General features: G+C 39.5%; 1 protein-coding gene across 1 annotated transcript in view; it reads left to right on the top strand.

Moving 5' to 3' along the window:
• Graf (GTPase regulator associated with FAK) overlaps window positions 1-18,467 on the top strand; it is a 101,757-nt gene that overhangs the window by 6,903 nt on the left and 76,387 nt on the right. Inside the window, exon 2 of the mRNA XM_071596399.1 lies at window positions 7,588-7,745. Within this exon, the coding sequence (XP_071452500.1) occupies window positions 7,588-7,745 (158 nt within the window). The remainder of the gene's footprint in view (window positions 1-7,587; window positions 7,746-18,467) is intronic.

Raw genomic sequence — 18,467 nt, 5'->3', positions numbered from 1 at the left:
TTTTTGCTAGTGGTTCTCGCGTCTTTATTTTTTATGACCAAAACGTGAATTGGATAGGTCAGATCAAAAATCTAATTTAATTAAATAATCATTCATACCCTCTTCTTAGAAGAAAGTTCATTTTCGACGAATCACAATGGATTAGGTTTACTTCGAATGAATGACTTCGGGGGAAAACTATTTAGACTGCCCTTGTGAGGTGATGCCACTCTTATCGAATGTATATATACGATAAATGGCGTCGTCCGCGAAAGGGAGCATGTCGAGCGGGCTCAATGATCAAAATTTCCGCTCATAAATTTGAGAATGTCAGTTGTTTCATATGAACTGTCGAGAATAACGCGAGCGTGTAAAGTGATGCGACACCTTGAGGGACGAGCATATCATGTGCGTGGGAGCTATTTTCGTTCCATATAGTTAATTAAGTGTCGAGATCTGGATAGTAATCAGTACGCATCGAATTAATTACTCTTCTGAAGTTAAACTTCGTTCATTTTCTTTCGCGTATGCCTGACAAGATTTGCTTCCTTTAATGAAAAAGTTTACAATCGTTTATTTAAATATGAAAGAGTTCCGCACAGATTGATGACGGATTTAATGACGTTATTAGTATTTTTGTGCATTACTTAGGTGCGCCATTTGCCAATTTCAATTTCGTTTTGTGTAATTTAAATTATTCGTATGAATTAATTAACGCTAATGTTCCTTTGATAAATTAACGCTGGGTTGAAACTCTTTAAAGGTTTAGTGAGATCTGGTGCTTTCCCGGCGTATTTGCTTGATGAAGTTTTCTCGGGTCTTCAGCCGGGTCAGGGGTTCCAATACGGAATCCCTGACCCGGTTGAAAACCCGAAAATACTTCATCATACTTTAAGGTTTCTAGATTTTCCTTAAGAACTATATGGCGTTTATCTGATGACTTTTTAGCGTCGCACCCATGACACCGAGAAGCGAAGTAGCAATATTTTCTCGGGGATTTCCTGATGATGGTCTAAGGCCTCTCGAAAGTGGCATAGTAACTCTAGTATCAAAACTAGATGAGAATGAAGCACTGTTGAGGGCATCGATTAACAAATGAAAACGAGTAGATTTTCTGACAAGCCTCCGCAGTTCGAATTCCGGCCCCTCTCCGTTTCCTTTGTCCTGCCTAATCCAATTTTCCTTTGATGAATGCTCGTCATTCCCGCCCACTAATCTTTGGATGGTAAAATACATTGGAAGAAGGTAAATTGGTAGGTAAAATTTTCAATGAAGAATGATGGAGTATCTGAGGCCAGTGAACATCTTAAAATCTCGAACATCGAATCAATTGGATCGCGCCATGGAATTCTTGGAAGGTTTACTCTACGACTCTCTAAGTTTTTTTTCTGTCCTGCTGAAATTATCAGTTTTGTTGAAAAAATGTTCCTCGACATAGCTCTAACCTCGCGACGGAACTGGGGGTTTGCTCACGAAAGGTTAAAGGCAATAATACTTGTATAATACTGTTACATAATTTGGCTCAAAGCTTTCGATCGGAGTTCTTTCCAGCGTTCATTTTTGACGATAATTCCTTTCGGGGGAGGTGCATCCTCGGGAACATTTTCCTCCAGAAGTTATTTCCAGTCGTAGGGTAGTCTTTCTGCCTCGGATCATCATTACCTATCACCAGACTTACCCTGGTTTGACGCAGCTTTCCCCATTATTCTGTCGGCAAACCTCTAATATACGTTGTATGTCTTCTGTTAACTCACTCTTATTGTTTGTTCCTTTTGCCACAGTCGGGGTTTTTTCATTTAGTTCTCGTTCATTTTCACCTTGATGACAGCCTCGATCATGCCATCGTATTTAATATTATATCAGGTGAGGGTATCCCTTCTTCTTTTCAAGGTTTTTACTACTCTTCCGTTTTGTCCAACTCTTGGTAAAACTTCTTATTTATTTACTCAGTTTTTACATTCCTCATATTTATAATTCTTTATATACCCGCTGCTTCACCGATTAGTGTTCTTCCTTCTGAAGCAATATATGTAAGAGATAATATATTTTGTCAAAGAAACCTTTCAAGCTGATATAGGATTTCATTTTACTGGGCATTTACCCGGAAAACAAATAATATCTATGTTCACTCTAGACGATATGAACGAAATAGCAAAGATTCCTACGCTATGGTTTTAAACTATACAACTATTTACCGATGCTATGAAAAAATGTAGGCTCTATTAAGAAGGCATTTAAACAAAAACTGAAACTTTTCTTGTTGGAAGCACCGATTCATCTATTGATGAATTCTTGGGACATTGCTGGACAAACCTTGTGAAATAAAGAGATTAATGGGGAAACTGTGTAACGGTAAGTGTACGATACGAAACTACTCAATTGATATCTCTACAGTTAATGATCTTTACGGGATAAACTGTATTATATTGATGAATTCTTTGAACATTGGTGGATAACATTGGATAAACACCTAATGGTATATTTTATGCCCATTTTTGTATTCTGACGAGATCTGTCATGCATATGTGATCTAACGGATCAGTAAACATAATCATTATCCAGTTATTTTCGTGACGCTAGTCGCTAGTTCAATTTTCTACTACTTAAAATAGACGGTCATATTTCCATTAATGATAGTTGATACTTTATTCTTTGAAAGGGATATTTGACGGCAAAACCAATTACACGTAAGAAACCGAAAAAATTCATTATTTTTTTTATTAAGTAATCATTCTTTTATCTGCAGCTAATGCGGTATATGCAATGCTTGTGACATTAAGCATGCGATATGCTATCTGATACGGCTTGGAAATGACTATTTAATGTTGGTACAAGTTGTTAATGCCAGGTGACGGAGGGGTGAGTAAATGAGATTGGTCGTCGTAAGATAAGAAAACGAACTAATCAAGCCGGAGGTTGGTAGGTAGGGTGGTGTTCACCTCGTACCATACCTTACGGCGCGTGAAATTCACTATCAACGGGGAGGCAATTCCTTTCCCTCTGCCATCCTCAGTTTCCCTGGAAGATATGGCAAATAAAAAAATTACGCAACTTGTGTGACAATGGGGTTAGCCGAAGTCACTTCGGTCACCCCTGGTCCTAGAGTGGTGAAGGAAAGTGTTCAGCTGATGCCTGTCCTAGGACAATGCCGAAAGTTAGTTTGTATTTAAAGATCTTAATGGTTAAAACATTCGGAGAGGATGCTGTAAGGAAGGAAAAAGCTAGGTTCAAATCCAGGTGAAGACTCTAGTCACTCCCAGTTTCACCCAAAGCATATGACTGGGAAACTGGGAAGTGGCAGAGGGGAAGGACTTGGCCTTCCGAACTACCCTGCTGCTGTGGGGATTTCCCAGGACGTTCGGATTAGGAAGACTCTAACCAATGACTTTCCATTGAACCTTCGCGTCAAAATATTACCGATTTTACTTCTAATTACGTATCTCGTGATTCTGGGCCTTGGACGATTATCACAACAATTTTTCCGCTAATGAAACTGGCAATGTCATGCTGTAGTCCAGAAAATCAGGTGACCAAACAGCATTTCCCTAAACTTGGGCGTTGGATCTGCTGCCATTGCCAATGCTTGTGGACTCGACCTTTTTCTCGACTTTCACTCGACCGATTCGTGGAAACTCTTGGTCAGATTTGTTTGTGGAAAATGTATCTACCTAGGTACGGTGAAAGGGATGTAAACCAGAGTAAAGATGAGGAAAAAGTATATAAAAAGGGAATCTTCTGATCATCCTACCATAGAGTTACTCGAGTATGGAGGCGTTTTCACTAAAGCGGAGCCGTCGAAGAGTAGGATGAAAAGAAAGAAACTTTAAATAATTTAGTCAGGTTCCTTTCTTTCTTATCTCGTGACACTGCAGCGGACCAGGGTATGTACTTTTAGGATGGTGATACAGAAGGGAGGACTACTTCAAGGTTTTAGCTCTATTTTCTTTTTGTTAAGGTTGCACTGTTACCGAAACTATTGAACGTGTATTTCTTTTTGAAGTGTTTCGGGGTAGGACAACGTTGCCAGTTGTCATTAGTCCGGCTCCATCTTGTTGGCGCATAACCCCCTGTGATGAGTTGCCCTTGAAGTGTATCCAGTCGGCCAAAACCTTTCGAATCTTGATGTGGTATCAATCACACCTTTAATCAAAGATACTGGCGAGTGGCTACGTGGTTCCGAAAAGCATTTCCATATTCAATTGATTTTTTAATCGTGTCCCTTCCTACGCATTATGTACTAGATAGTTATGAATACCAGGCTTAGTTTCTGTAATGGTGATTGTATTTGAGCTCTTTCTCCTAAAAAAGCCTTTTTTGATTTGGAATCAGTTGCTCCTAGTTGTACCGATGACTGTAGTAACAACTTTTCTACCATTCCCATCACACAAAAAAATGCACGATGGTGTCTTTCACTCGCGGCATTTTTTACGCCTAAAACCTAACTAAACTCCAACGCAGCATCATAAGAAGGGAGCCAATTCCAAACTCAAACGCACCTAGGGAATGCATTTTTTCAAACAAACCACCAATATCGTTTCATGGCTAGAACTTTCAGCTTCTCATTGGGATGTCTCCGGTTTAAATACAGGTCATTTTTTTTGACGCCACTATTTAAACCCAAAAAGTGTTATTTTATGAGTTCTTCAACTGCATGGAAAACCTTAGGCGACTCAAGGAAAGGAATTGCTCCAACCCTGTCTTCACATTCGCATACCGTGAGGCGTAGTTCTTATAGCCTGAACTTTATTCCAGTCTATCAAATTGACCTTAGGGTTAACGGCATGGTTGGCTTGGTAGTAAATTAGATGCTTGCGATCCACTGAAAGAGTACGAATGTGCGTGTTGAAAACGCTTGTTCCTAACTTGACTGCTCTTAGAGAAGTCGTCGTAATTAGTAGCACTTAATGATTTCTTTCGGCAGATCGTACCATAAATGCCATTCGCCAGACCGGCAGACCATAAATGTCAAACTACATCGAACAAAAAAGCCGCTTTGTTGCTCCTGTCATAGTTCCTCATATTTAATTTGAAAATTCCCGGTTTACTGGGGGAATGCGAAATGTTTACCTGCAAAATAAATTTTCGCCCGAAATGAAAAAAAAATCCAATGAGTTCCTTAAAACTTCCAGAGTTTTTCATCTTAAGATTTAATTTATTCCATTTATTTTAAATGCAAAGCCTTCTTGAAACATTAAGCGAGTTCGGGCCGGGTTATAATAAGCTTAGCTGATAATAAGCATAGCCGAGTAATAATAAGCCGGGTTGAGCGAGTTCGGGTTATAATAAGATGAAGTAAGGTTTTAAATATCCATACCTCCCCTCCCTACTGTTGTCAGCGCTATCGGTAAATCGCTAGTTGCGATTTTCACGTAGATGGACCACATGTAATTTTTCAGCTGTACGTCTATAAACAACGCCTTAATCCATCATTTCCTCAATTCATTTATTATTAAAGTGAAAGTTTTGCTAAACCTGGACCAAGAACGGCTTCACGTCTCACCAAGTGATTCAGGCATCGGAGAGCGTTAGTGCCAATATTCCAGTTTGACCATTAGTAAATTGTCACTGAGTGTTTACTGATATTCATCGGTGGTTAGTATTGATTGCGTCAACAAGGGAGGACGCGCGCAGTGCATACGTAGTGTTTTCAGCAAACCACTGCATTCTCCGGGCTCAACTAAAATTTTATTTTTTATTGGTCATCCAGGGTCAGTATTTGAAAACTGCGGAACTTTGTCTGGCTCGGAATATTCATCTTAAGTCCTTTACTCTTTTGGGTTTTCTTTTTAATCTTTATTTTTTGTCTTTAAGTCTTATTCTTTAGCCTTTTGAGTATTTTTGGTTTAAAAACAAACATGATAGTGTGGCAGAATAATCGAAGAAGATTCATTGAGGAATAAGTATGGGGAAATAAAATAAATGGAATGTTTTGTAGCAAATCGATTGAATATGGCCCGAAATTTCTCATTTTTCTCCAGCTATTACGTATTACTTCCATAGAAATGGGTTCATTAAATCTAAGAGGTATTTTACCGAAGGTAACTGTATCTACCTGTGTAAATTTCAACTCCAGGCAGGCTAGGTTAGAAGAACGGAAGCCTTCGATTCAAATGGCGTAACTAAAAATGGGTATTGATTGCCTGCGAGGCTGCTGCCAAATCGCCAGTCATCCATAAGTCCCTCTGCAAATGATACTGCATAAGAATATCTTTTTCCTTGCCTATGTATTTAAATGCGGAGTGAGAAGCTACATAATTGGATCGGATAGTTTTTCATTGCCGTTTGAATGTACATTTCGTATTTTACCAGGAAAGCGTGATTAACGGTGTGATTTTCTCAATTTAGTCCTTAGTTTACTTTGAATACGAATATTTTAGCGAATAATGAATGAAAAATATGGTGGCATTTGTTTGCAGTCTTCCTTTGTATTCCAGACGAGCAGGATAAACTTATTTAACGTTACTTATGCTTCAAAGAAATTCCTCCTTAGTTTTGACTTCTTGGATGGGGACGACCAGGAGAGTATATTGGGCTTAATAACTCGAACAAAATAAAGCTTTGGCACATTTCTCGTCAATCCGCCGGTGCTCAAAACCACTGTATAAAGAAGGTGTTCTCTGTGAAAATCTTCTTATTTACCAAGGTGATTTCCCTTAGTGCCAGATTTTGTAGTCGTCAACTAAATATATCAATATCGGACTAGATATTCATTAGCTATTTCAGTGACAACACATCAAGCTAAACGAATCGCACATGAAACATTTTAGTAGAAGCATTCGACTACATAGTGATCGTTTGAAAAGCAAAGTGATTTGTGTTTTCCGCAGTGTGAAAATTTGCGATTTTTTTATCGTTTCAGATTCTGAAAGGTAGTTTTTATTCTTTGACATGTTTATCGTTGGGAAGTATATAATTTCCTCCCTTTAAATGTGTAGCTACTCTTTGTGCTGTGTTAGGACGAGGTTGAAGACCGTGAATTTTTCCGCGCCATGCAACACCACGCTCCATATCAAAGTTTTGACGAGCCTTTGCTTAACATCCTTACTCATCGTCCCTGTCATTCAATTCCCTCCTCCTCGTGATAGCTTTTAGCCTAACGCAATTCTCTTTTATCCCTCGTACGTTCGAAGCCAAAGCAAAAACACTTCCAAGATAAATAAACTCTTCCACATGACGGGTTTTGTTTTGTCTTTTTGTTTTGTTGGTTTTAGGTTGTCTTTTTGAACGGAGCTGGTAAATGCAGCGATGACATCCAATGCCTCCTTAAACGTTTGATTACCAATAATAATATTAGTTTGTGGTGATATCCTCCTCTTTCAACGTCTAATTTAATTTTATTACATAGAAATCTCATTTTTTTTAATAAATAGCTATTATCGTTCACATATTTCAGTACCATTTTTGAGAATTGTCGGCAGGTACACTACACGGATAAAATGCATGTCATGCAATTTCATACAAATCAAGACTACTTTCCGTCGGGCGCACACTTTCATGATAATTGGATTACCGGTCTCGGTAGCGAGACCGTTCACTTATAATAATACTAGTGATTTCAGGAATATCGTAAACCTTAGTTGCACCCTCCAATGCTTTCCTCTGTTTCAGATCTCTCCAAGGCCCAGCGCACCCTCTCGACGAGGCTGCAGAACTTCAACTTCGAATGCATCGGGACGTCTCAGACGGAGGACGAGGCCATCATTTCGGGCTCCCTGCGGAAGTTCGGTCGTCTAATAGCGGACATAGAGGACGAGAGGGATAGAATGGTGAGTGGATAGTTCTTCACTTCCCTTCCAGCCTTGCACAACAAGCGCAGAAAATGCCCTATCCCTGATGCCGCGTGCAAAATCCAAACAATGAGACTTGGAAATTGATACCGTCTTCATGGGAGCCTCCAAGGGGCAATTATCGATGGCTCTTAGCCGGAAAATGGCCGCTAATTACGTTCCGTCGTAATGTCCGTGCCCTTGCGTCTCCCTTTGTTTAGTTCTAATAGTTTTTCATGGCGTCGAATCGACTTGCGTGCCCGCTGTTTCCACTGTGTGAAACACTGTGTAGTGACCGGCCTTTCATCGGTTTAATTGGTTGATTTGAAGAAAGTGCTTTATTAGCTGTGGTCAATTATTATCGATATTTTTTTCTAAATGGGGATGGCACTCTTCTGGTCTTTATGGAGGAAGATCGAGCCTTCGTGCGAACCTGTCAGCCGAAGTTCAAGTTCTTTTCAGTTTGTCTCCACGAGTCTTGGGTGGTCGTTTTAATGTGAATGGAATTGGAAGTAGTTAAAACTGGATGCATCGTGATTAATATGCAAAATATTAATAAGAACTTTCAATTGCTCCTAGGTCTAATTTCATTATTGGAATATTATCGCGTAGGTAGTAATTGTCTCGTCTGTTACTTTTATGTTTTTCTTTAGTTCAAAACAAAGCATTTTTTTCGTTTTTTCCGTCTGTATTTTTGTTTCCGACTTTTAAATGGGGAAACTTCGAAGAGATCAACCTGTTTGCTGGAAGGGTTGCGCTATTTTCCTCATTAGCATGTCATTCATTCCCTATGGCGCTGCGTCTATCATTCCTAGCCTGTTTTGTTCTAAAGACACAGGATACGAGGTCTGGGCGACGAAGAGCATGATAAACTGTTGATGTGTTCTCCCCTCCATTTTTCATTCCATACTCACTGTTTCAACGTTGTATGTTGAATTTTCCACATTGTTGTTTACTCGGATAATATTCTCCTTCTGTAATAAATCTCGTTAAAAGAGCGCCCTGTGCCCCTTCGCTGTCGAAATTTCGTTGAAACTTATATTAGTGACTATGCAACAACGTGCTGACCTCCGTAAAATTCCCTTTAAAACTTTATTATACGAAACTATAATTAGTTGAAGGCAGTTTATGATGATATGTTAGTCTTCAAACGCCACATGTTTTTTGTGGGTCAAAAAATTGAAATAATGAAGGAAACATCGAAAATGATCCGTTCCTGCAACAAAAATTAACTATTAATTACACAGAAAAAATCAATAAATTTTCCAAAATATTTTGATTGATTGATTTATAATACAGTGGATGCATGTGTTTTTTATCAAGAAAATGTTCACCAAAAAATAAATGTAAACCTTTGGTAAAAATGTTTTTATTTACTAATTTTTGTAACTATTGAAGTCGTGAATAAAATTTGAGTTGTCGTCCCTGGACTGCAACGTCCCACCATTACAGTTACGTTGACCAAGAAGGCTCCTACATTCGGTGTTATGGTTTGCTGTCTCTCTGTGTATAGACTGTGACAGTGACTAGTGTGTCGAGTGACCGCGCTGCTTAACCAGGCGTTATGTGCCCATCACCTATTCTTTAATTTGAAAATTTTCATTGATATAATGAAATTTATAGCATTAAACGGCAATTGCAACATCTCGAAGTGGTCTTTATTTCATCAAGGCGAATATCATATTTACGATGTTGGATATTGACTTAATTCTGTTACTGTCTTTCTGCTCGTAAAGGTTGCATTGAGCCTATTACAAACATAAGGAATTCAATATTCTGATACTCGTATTAACATTTTAAAATACCAATTTCCTGTCATCACAGTGTTACTCCTAATAATGTTGCCATGTTCTCTAAGGAATATATTTAATCTTAACCTACGTGGGAATGATGAAGCAATTTCAAAATATTTGCCACTAGGAACGATTAAAGAAATAATGTGTGGATACGTTTCGCACACTTACCCAATGTCAATAGGAATCTTAAGAATCAATAGGATTTTTTTCAGTTGGTGTCATGTCTTTATTTTATCCCATCACATTTTTGAATCGTTAAAACTTTAAATATTTGCCATTAATGCTTTAAAATGTGTAGACATGATCCGGGAGTGCGATGGAAGGCTTTGGCCCAGTGGAGTGCTGTAGTTCTTAACCTTGACACGACCCAGCATCCAAATGGTCCTCAGAATATGTTATCGTAGCCCCTGATCATAAATTTTTGATCAAGGTGATGGAAGAGAGGGTGCAAGTTCTGCCAGCTGTGTTATTTTTTCAAAAACTTATTATCTATCGCAATCCCAAGTGTCCTTTATTCGGGTTCAAATCCAAGAATGATACGTAAACGCCTTAAGGTGCACTCGAACCTCAGCCATAACATACAGGGTTCGTCCGGAAAATAAGTGTGCTGATTTTTTCCCGCCGCTCCAGGCGCGCCCAGCACCGCTCTGACGGGCGGGTATGTTGGCAAGCGACGCTGATAAAGGCAGTCGGCTCTGAGCTGTGGTGTAGTGAGGAGCTCTGTTAACGCGAACCTCCACGCTCGACCCACGTCACGGAACGCGATGCCGAAGTTTTTGGAGCAGCGTTATTCCATCAAATTTGCGGTAAAGCTTGGGAAATCGTCTACCGAAACTGTCGGTATGATTAACCAGGCTTACGGGGAGTCAGCCATGTCCAGAAACATGATCTTTCGGTGGCACAAGATGTTCGTGGAGGGCAGAGAAGAGGTCGACGACGAACCACGGCCTGGACGCCCATCAACGACACTCACCGACGAAAATGTGCGAAAAGTTCGCGATGTACTGAACTCTGATCGTCGTCTTAGTGTTCGGATGATAGCAGAGCAGTGTAATTTGCCAAAAACAATAGTGCACTAGATTATTAGGCACCAATTACAGATGCGAAAAATTTGTGCAAAGTTGGTGCCGAAAGTGCTCAGTGATGATCAAAGACTCAATCGTTTGGAAATCGCGACACAACTTGCGGATCACTGCAAAAATGATCCACATTTTTTAGAGGACTTCTTTCTGTTCCCGAAGATAAAGAGGAGTTTGAAAGGAACGCGATACGGGACTTTGGACGCCGTCAAAGAGGCCGTGACGACGTGTCTTCGAGAGGTTCCCGATGATGCCTTCGCGGGAGCGTTCCAGGAATGGGAACGCCGCTGGAACAAGTGTATCGACTCACAAGAGTCCTATTTTGAGGAATATTAGCTTAAGATATGTAAAAGTGTATTAATTTTTTTTTTCCTGAGCTCAGTACACTTATTTTCCGGACGAACCCTGTATTACATTCGTCTTTATTTTAGTGGCTACCGCGCGCGCGTAGTTATGCTAAAGTGCATTGGCCTTTTATACTGTCCTGTGATGGTGTTTCTATGAAAATTTATCGAAGAAGATTTCGTTGTCTTTCTCGAAATTCTACAGTATGATTTGAGTTCATGCGTATGGTATCCCATCTTTTACGTTTAAATGGTTTAATCTATTTCGTGTCCGCTGTGTTGTGGAAAGGTTAAGTTTCCGTAAGAATAAGGTTAAGAATAACTGCTTTAGAATTGATTTCTCAGACAACTTTCTACTCTCCCTGATGGATTGGAAGCTCTAGAGAAAGTGCATCCATTCGAAGCGTGCAAATGCATGGCCAGTTTTAATTTTTTTCTGTTTTTTTTAAGATTATTGTAATGTGTCCCCGTTTTCCACTGGATGAACCACAGGCCGCTTCCCAGTGAGGTTTTAAGTTTTTTTTCTACATGCAATGGAATTATTAACTGAATACGAAATGGGTTACATTTAATTCTATAAAATGCGAAATTTTTGATACTGGAACAAACTCTGCTTGCTTGTTACCGCCGATTGTGGTGCTGACACCAAACTTTGTTTTATGTGCATTTTAAAGACACTGTTGACAAAGAAAATGAAATCTCGTTCTTCGTTGATGTTAGAACAATAAAATAGCGTACTTATTCCTCTAATTTACTACAAGTGTTTATTTACGTTATGAGTTATCTTAGGACTTTACTTTCTTCCTAATCAAGAAGTACATAATAATATTTTACGGAGGAATTTTGTCTTTCGAAACATATTAATTTTACTTGTAACATATTTTGATGTATTTTGGGAGAAAGCAAGACTTGCATTATTTAGACCGCACGCACAATTAGATTAATGCTTTATGTATTTTTATATTTGAGTGGACATGTGGAAGTATCAAACATGGAAATTCAGCTCCTTAATGGGTTTTCAACGTCTGTTCCTGTGGGTTGAGGAATTAAATTCATTTTTTTAAATTCAGGTCGCAGCCTAGCGCGTAGTAGTTTTTTGTGGCTTTGTACAGAAATTAATCCCCATATAATCACGTGAGAAAATAGAATAGTGTTAGTTTAGTATCACCTGAAGCCTTATTCTTCGGGAAATACAATTCCGCCCGGCCCGGATTTCCTGAGCCTCGCTGATGATGTGCTTCGTCCTGCCGTAGACGATTGTATCTTTGCCGACGCTGAACGCCGTAGATTTTCCGACCCAGCTGCAAGGCTAATCGCAGAAGGATGAAGCAAAGGTTTGGGGAAGTGATTCATGGCTTAGGCTTCTACCCTCATTTTGGACCATAGAGGCCTTTTAATAGGTCGCCATTATATTATGTGCATCCATAATGCTAATCCCTCCATAAAATCACGAGAGCACGTTTTAATGGTTATTCGAACTTTAAAATGGAATATATTGTGATCACGTGAGAAATTCATGTAATGGATGAATAAATAAATAAGATAGTAGAGTTCAAGATCTGCTATCTTGGCAGTCCTCAACACTCAAGCCTCTTGCTGACATTTCCTCAATTATGCCGACCACCCACCCACCCACTCCTTGGCCTCCCGCGTCAAGCCTTTTCATGTGGTACAGAGTTCAGCACTTACGTTTCGGTATTTGTTCCTCTCCCATCCTATTGACATGAACGACCATTATAACTGCCCCTTCTGAACGCCATCCAAAATATCACCGGCAATTTCCATTCTTTCCCTCATTTCACTATTTCTCTATGCGTCCGATCTAGTATATTGCGCCGCGAAAAATCTATTACCTTTGCCACCAAGTGATATTTACCTAAACTTCCTTTGTTTATATTTGTCAATCTCTGACTTTGGTAATGTCTTCAGGAGTTAGGTATTAGGAGACACTTTGTTTTAAAGTCACCGTCATAAAGACGTCTTATTATTATTATTGTGTCAGATCCATGTGATAACACACTTAAGTGAGATTTACTCTATCGATGAACAAAATGTGACGATTGATGGTACGTAGTAATATCCAAATGTCAGGAGATACTCTTTCCCTGAATAAATTGTCAGGTAGCAGTGAATTGATACCGGGATATGTCTGGAAACGTTGCGCGTTCGGGAAACAATTTTTCGTTAAAACTTCCCTCTTCTTATTTCGAACCTGAGCATAATAATTTTTGATTTCATTGCTTCAATACGACTACCAGTGTGTTTTGTGTAATTAAATTAAATAATTTCGTTCGCGCTCCATGCAGGGAATAAACATGAGGTGGTTGTTAGTATTAAACCCTTGGGGCGTTAAGGAATGAATGCCGAAGGCTTGTCAAATGGGCAACCGTAATGCCACACTTTCTATGCAAGAACTACGATGCTTTTGCCTGCAAGGTTCACGGTTTCCTCAGAATGTTGCTCTCAAGTCGTTTAGAAAGCATCCTGTTTTTCTTTGATACTTTTGAGGCAACTCCATTCTGTGGTGTGATTGCGTCCGAGAGAGAACAGAAGAGCCCTGCCGATCGCATGCAAAGTAGAGTGAACTGATGATGTTAAAAGTTTTTAATTGATTGTCGATAAATGATATTTCAAAAATTAATTTAGAAATAAGACCCAAACTTCAGTTTGTCTTCTCAGGCTAACGCTCAACTGTTATCCATCCATGCGAAAGGACGACAAAATTTGGGCGACATAAAATTGCTTGCGAAGTGGATATAGATAAAAAATTGATCCATGCCGCTGAGGCCTTAAAGGACGAATAGGAATCTGGAGAATTGGTGTAGGAGATGTGAGTCCCTCCATCGGCGAGGTAAAACGAGTGTTTGGTTGAGTCATTTTGGAGAATTTTGTTGCTTTGGGACGAGCGAGGACATCATGTGACCTGAAAAAATTACTGAAGTCATTAGAAGCCATTGGGCTGGATGGATTTTATCTATTTTCAAATCTTTGGTGTTATGTCGTCATATTTCTTTGTTCAGTCATTGCACTCCGTAACCCCACCAGGGAGGGTAGCCGAATGTTTTTGTAATTGCCTCATAGCGTGAAAATCACAATAATGGTTTGAAAAAGCCTGTGTAAAAATTGTAACTGCTTAATTTTTCGGGGGAAAACACTTTTTATAAATTTCAACAATGTCTCCTTTTAGGTATATAGGAGAATTTGTACATTTCGTCCGACAAGGATTCAATTTGTTGATCCTTTCCAAATAATGCGATTGTTCCAACTCTTTACAATGGACATTTGTTTCTTCAATCACCTCTTCGTTTGCATAAATTATCATTCCCGCCAGCCATTTCTTCGTATTGAAGAACGGGCGATGGTCCGATTGAGTCGAATCCGAAGAATGGGGAAGGTGGGTAAGTAGGGGATGGCAAAGGAGTTTGATTTGTAACTCCGCTAATTTTGCGGCCACAAGTACAGAGGAGTGAGCAGGTTCGTTATCTTGATGGAAAACGGCACTTTGGTGGGCCAATCTTAGACTTTTTACGAGCAGTTCTGTTTTCCTATGGTTTCATTGCGATGCCTTGTAGCATGCTTCTGTAATAGTTAGACCCTTTTTCAAATATTCAACAAAGATTATTCTCGTGAAACCCAAAAAACACTCCAGACACTGGCTAGTTGAAGAAATGATCTTCATTTTATTTGCTGCAGGGTATCCGCTGGCAATCCATTGCTTGGGCTGTTCCTTGGTTTCGCCTCCAGTGATGAAATTATGCCTAACGAGGCCAAAAGATGAATCCTGTGGATTTATCTGAAAGAACCTCAGACGGGCCTAGGAACATGTCACACGATTTCGTGTTTGATGAATAATAAGCACTCGCGGCATCCATCTTATGGATAATTTTGTCATGCCCAAATTTTGTTGTAAAATAGTATATACCCTGGCTTTTCCACATGGAAAATTTTTATTTACGACCTAGGTTACGTTATGGTTTAACATCTTCAGATATTTTTGTGATATTCTCAATGCACGACGTCTTATATTTGTGTTTGCTGTTGGAATGCATCCCTGGTTGCATTGGATGTTTGAGGAGTTTCTCCGGGATACCGTCATCTGTTTATTCAGGTGTCTGGAATCGGAGTAGCAACCGCACGCGCGAGGGAAAGTTCGTGGCACGCGAATTGCGTCGTGCAGGATACAATTCCCTGCTCCCCGAACAAACGTTGGTTGCTGAGACCATTTGTTGCCTCCATAGTTTGTTTTTTTAAAACCATCCAATGAGAACTATAAGTAGGTTCTTCATATTTGACTATTGGAAATTGGAAATGCTCGCGATCATTGACAGAGGAGTCTTAAAAAGTGTTTCCGTCTCAAAATGTCTTTTAATAATATTTGCATCTTAAAAACAAAAGCGACAGCAGTATTGGTGTGACCTCCATTCTCTTAAACCTATCGGTCGCGGGTTAGAATCCCACCTAATGTTAGGGTGCTATGTTTGTTTCAGGATCAGTTACTTGTACGGGATCAGTTATTCGTACAGGTGGCATATTCGAATGAGCCAAGGTAAATAATACGTTTCTGTTTTTGTTTTTTTGACTCACCCGTTAAACCCAATACCTTTGAATGCTTGGTCAGAGTTTATCGAGTGTCATATAGGGAAATCAGTCGTTTTTAGTAATATTAGATGAAACAGTACACAGAATTTTACAATTACTTTGTGGAGGAGGGTTGGGTGTGGTGAGGTGTAACTTGGGGAAGCGGTGAGAGATAAGTCGTGAGGGTGCGGCCTTCTTGCCCGCTTACTGTGACGCCAAAATGGCGATTGTATTTTATATCAATGCTGCCATTAGCCCTGCCTTTTGTATGTACATGCCCCAATTCTAACATTATTTGGGAAGTATGTTTTCATGTTGTGTGTGTATGTATATATATATATATATATATATATATATATATATATATATATTATATATATACATTATATATATATATATATATATATATTTATATATATATATATATATTTATATATATATATATATATATATATAAAGTGGGTCGCGGTAGTCCAGGGGGTTGAGCGTTGGACTACTGACCGGAGGGTCTCGGGTTCGATTCCCGGGCAAGTCTCTGGGCACCTGCAACTCCACCCAAGCTATGTGATTTTTCGGGTACCAGGTTTTCCTGGGAAACCGTAACCGGCACAGGGAAAGGAACTGGCCCCCCTACCCTGATGTGTGAATTTCATACGCCGTCGGGCTTAGCACTGGGTGAGCTCTATCATCACCGACCAAACCTACCTTCGGGTTGATTACTGTGTTTATATATATAAACACAGTAATCAACCCGAACCGTAAACATATATATATATATACATATATATATGTATATATATACATATATATGTATATATATACTACCTTGATCAAAAATTTCCCGGAATTTATTCAGAAAATTAAAAATACTAGTTTATTCATCTAAATCTATATTGTCCCCTTCAAAATAATCCCCATCGACTGCAACACACTTATGCCAGCGCTTGATCCAATCCTCGAAACATTTTTTATATTCGGTTTTCGGTATGTCCATCAGTGCTTCCTGCGATTTTTCCATTACTTCCTCTCGGCTGCTAAAACGCGTTCCCCGTAATGGTTTTTTAACTCGATTGAACAGAAAGAAGTCACAGGGAGCCAAATCAGGTGAATTCGGTGGCTGTTGGATGGTATTTGTTGCATTTTTCGTCAAAAAATTACGAATAATGATAGCACTGTGCGACGGTGCGTTATCATGGTGCAAAATCCACGAGTTTTCTGCCCACATTTCTGGTCTCTTTCGGCGAATTGCTTCACGCAAACGTCTCATAACGCCCAAATAATACTCTTTGTTTACTGTCTGGCCTTCTGGCAAAAATTCATGATGCACTACACCGTTGTAATCCATGAAAACCGTCAGCATTGCCTTCTTTTTTGACTGAAAACGACGTGGTTTTTTTGGTCTCGGCTCATTTGGTGAACGCCATTCACTTGCCTGATGTCTGGATTGCGTGTCGTACTCATAAACCCACGTCTCGTCTCCAGTAATGATCCTTTTGATGAATGTGGGATCGGATTCAGCCTCGCAAATCATGTCTTTTGCGACGTCAACACGGTCTCTTTTTTGCATGAAATTGAGGTCTTTTGGCACCAACTTTGCTGCTACACGACGGAAACCCAAATCATTAACCACAATGTCTTGGGCGGATCCATAGGCAATGTTCAAGTCCTCCTCTGATGGTTAATTTGCGGTTATTGACCAACATTTCTTTTACTTTATCAATTTTTTCACCGACTTTCGATGTCGATGGTCTGCCACTGCGTTCATCATCTTCGATTGACTCACGACCACTTCTGAACCGCTCGTGCCACTGGTAAACGACCGTTTTTTTTAGAGAATCGTTGCCGAAACACTTTTCCAACATTTCCAACGTCCGTGCGCCACTAAATCCGTTTTTTACGCAAAATTTAATACAAGTTCGTTGTTGCAAATTTAAATCCATTTCTGCAATTGTAAAAAATCGCCAACACACACAGAGATAGATGTACTCTTGGCTACGTAACTTTTGCAAATGTCAAGTTATGACACTAAGATTTAAAGGGAATATCAACAACAGATGTACCAATTTAACAAAAAAAAACAGAACTCAAATCGGAACGATGGGAGCGCCACACGGTGGTTATTCCGGGAACTTTTTGATCAAGGTAGTATATGTATATATATATATGTATATATATATATATATATATATATATATGTATACATATATATATGTATATATGTATATATATATTTGTGTATAGTGATGCAGTTCTTCCAGCAGTGAATTAGTTCTCAGTCAGCACATCGATGTGGTAATACATTCATGTGGTCGATGGATTTTACTGACGGTTTTTAGGTGTTGACTCAAACATGGGTGTCATTTCGAAGCTCTACTTTTGGGTGAATCATACCACTGTGTGAGCTCTGTAGGGGCAAACTATCGATTTCAATCGAACCCCGTCCAGGATTAGAATAACCGGAATTGTTTCCCTTGTCTTTGAAGTGGGCATTAACAACCATGCGATTGATCTTCTGTTCGTACGTTGTATTAATTTTCAATTCTATTTTGTAGCGATTAGGCTGAATTGGTAAACTATTCAGTGAGATATTAGGCAAAGAGGAAAAGCGGCATCCTGACCCACGGGGAGAGTACAAAGAATACCATCGTTTTCGGACACTTGCTACGATGGAGTAAGACTTGACGAAGCATACTAGCATGTGCGGATGAGAGAATGGAAAACTAAGACGTAAAATAAACGTCAGGTGAAGGTCAGGGTCTGTGGCGAAAGCGGATGAGATAATTTTCAACTAAAACTAAAACGCGGGAAGGGCACGCGAACAAGTGGAAGAAAGTGCCGCTCAGGTAATAGAAGGTGCTTCTTGCGATGAGTAAAAACCCAAGCGATCGGAAAATTAACTGCTACTTCTTCAATTAACTCTTGCCT

This window comes from Hetaerina americana, unplaced genomic scaffold (assembly GCF_022747635.1).
Source record: "Hetaerina americana unplaced genomic scaffold, ioHetAmer1.1.p SCAF_8, whole genome shotgun sequence".
Taxonomy (NCBI): Eukaryota; Metazoa; Arthropoda; class Insecta; order Odonata; family Calopterygidae; genus Hetaerina; species Hetaerina americana.
Note: the sequence above shows the minus strand (reverse complement) of the source record. Positions and strands in the feature narration are given on the sequence as shown.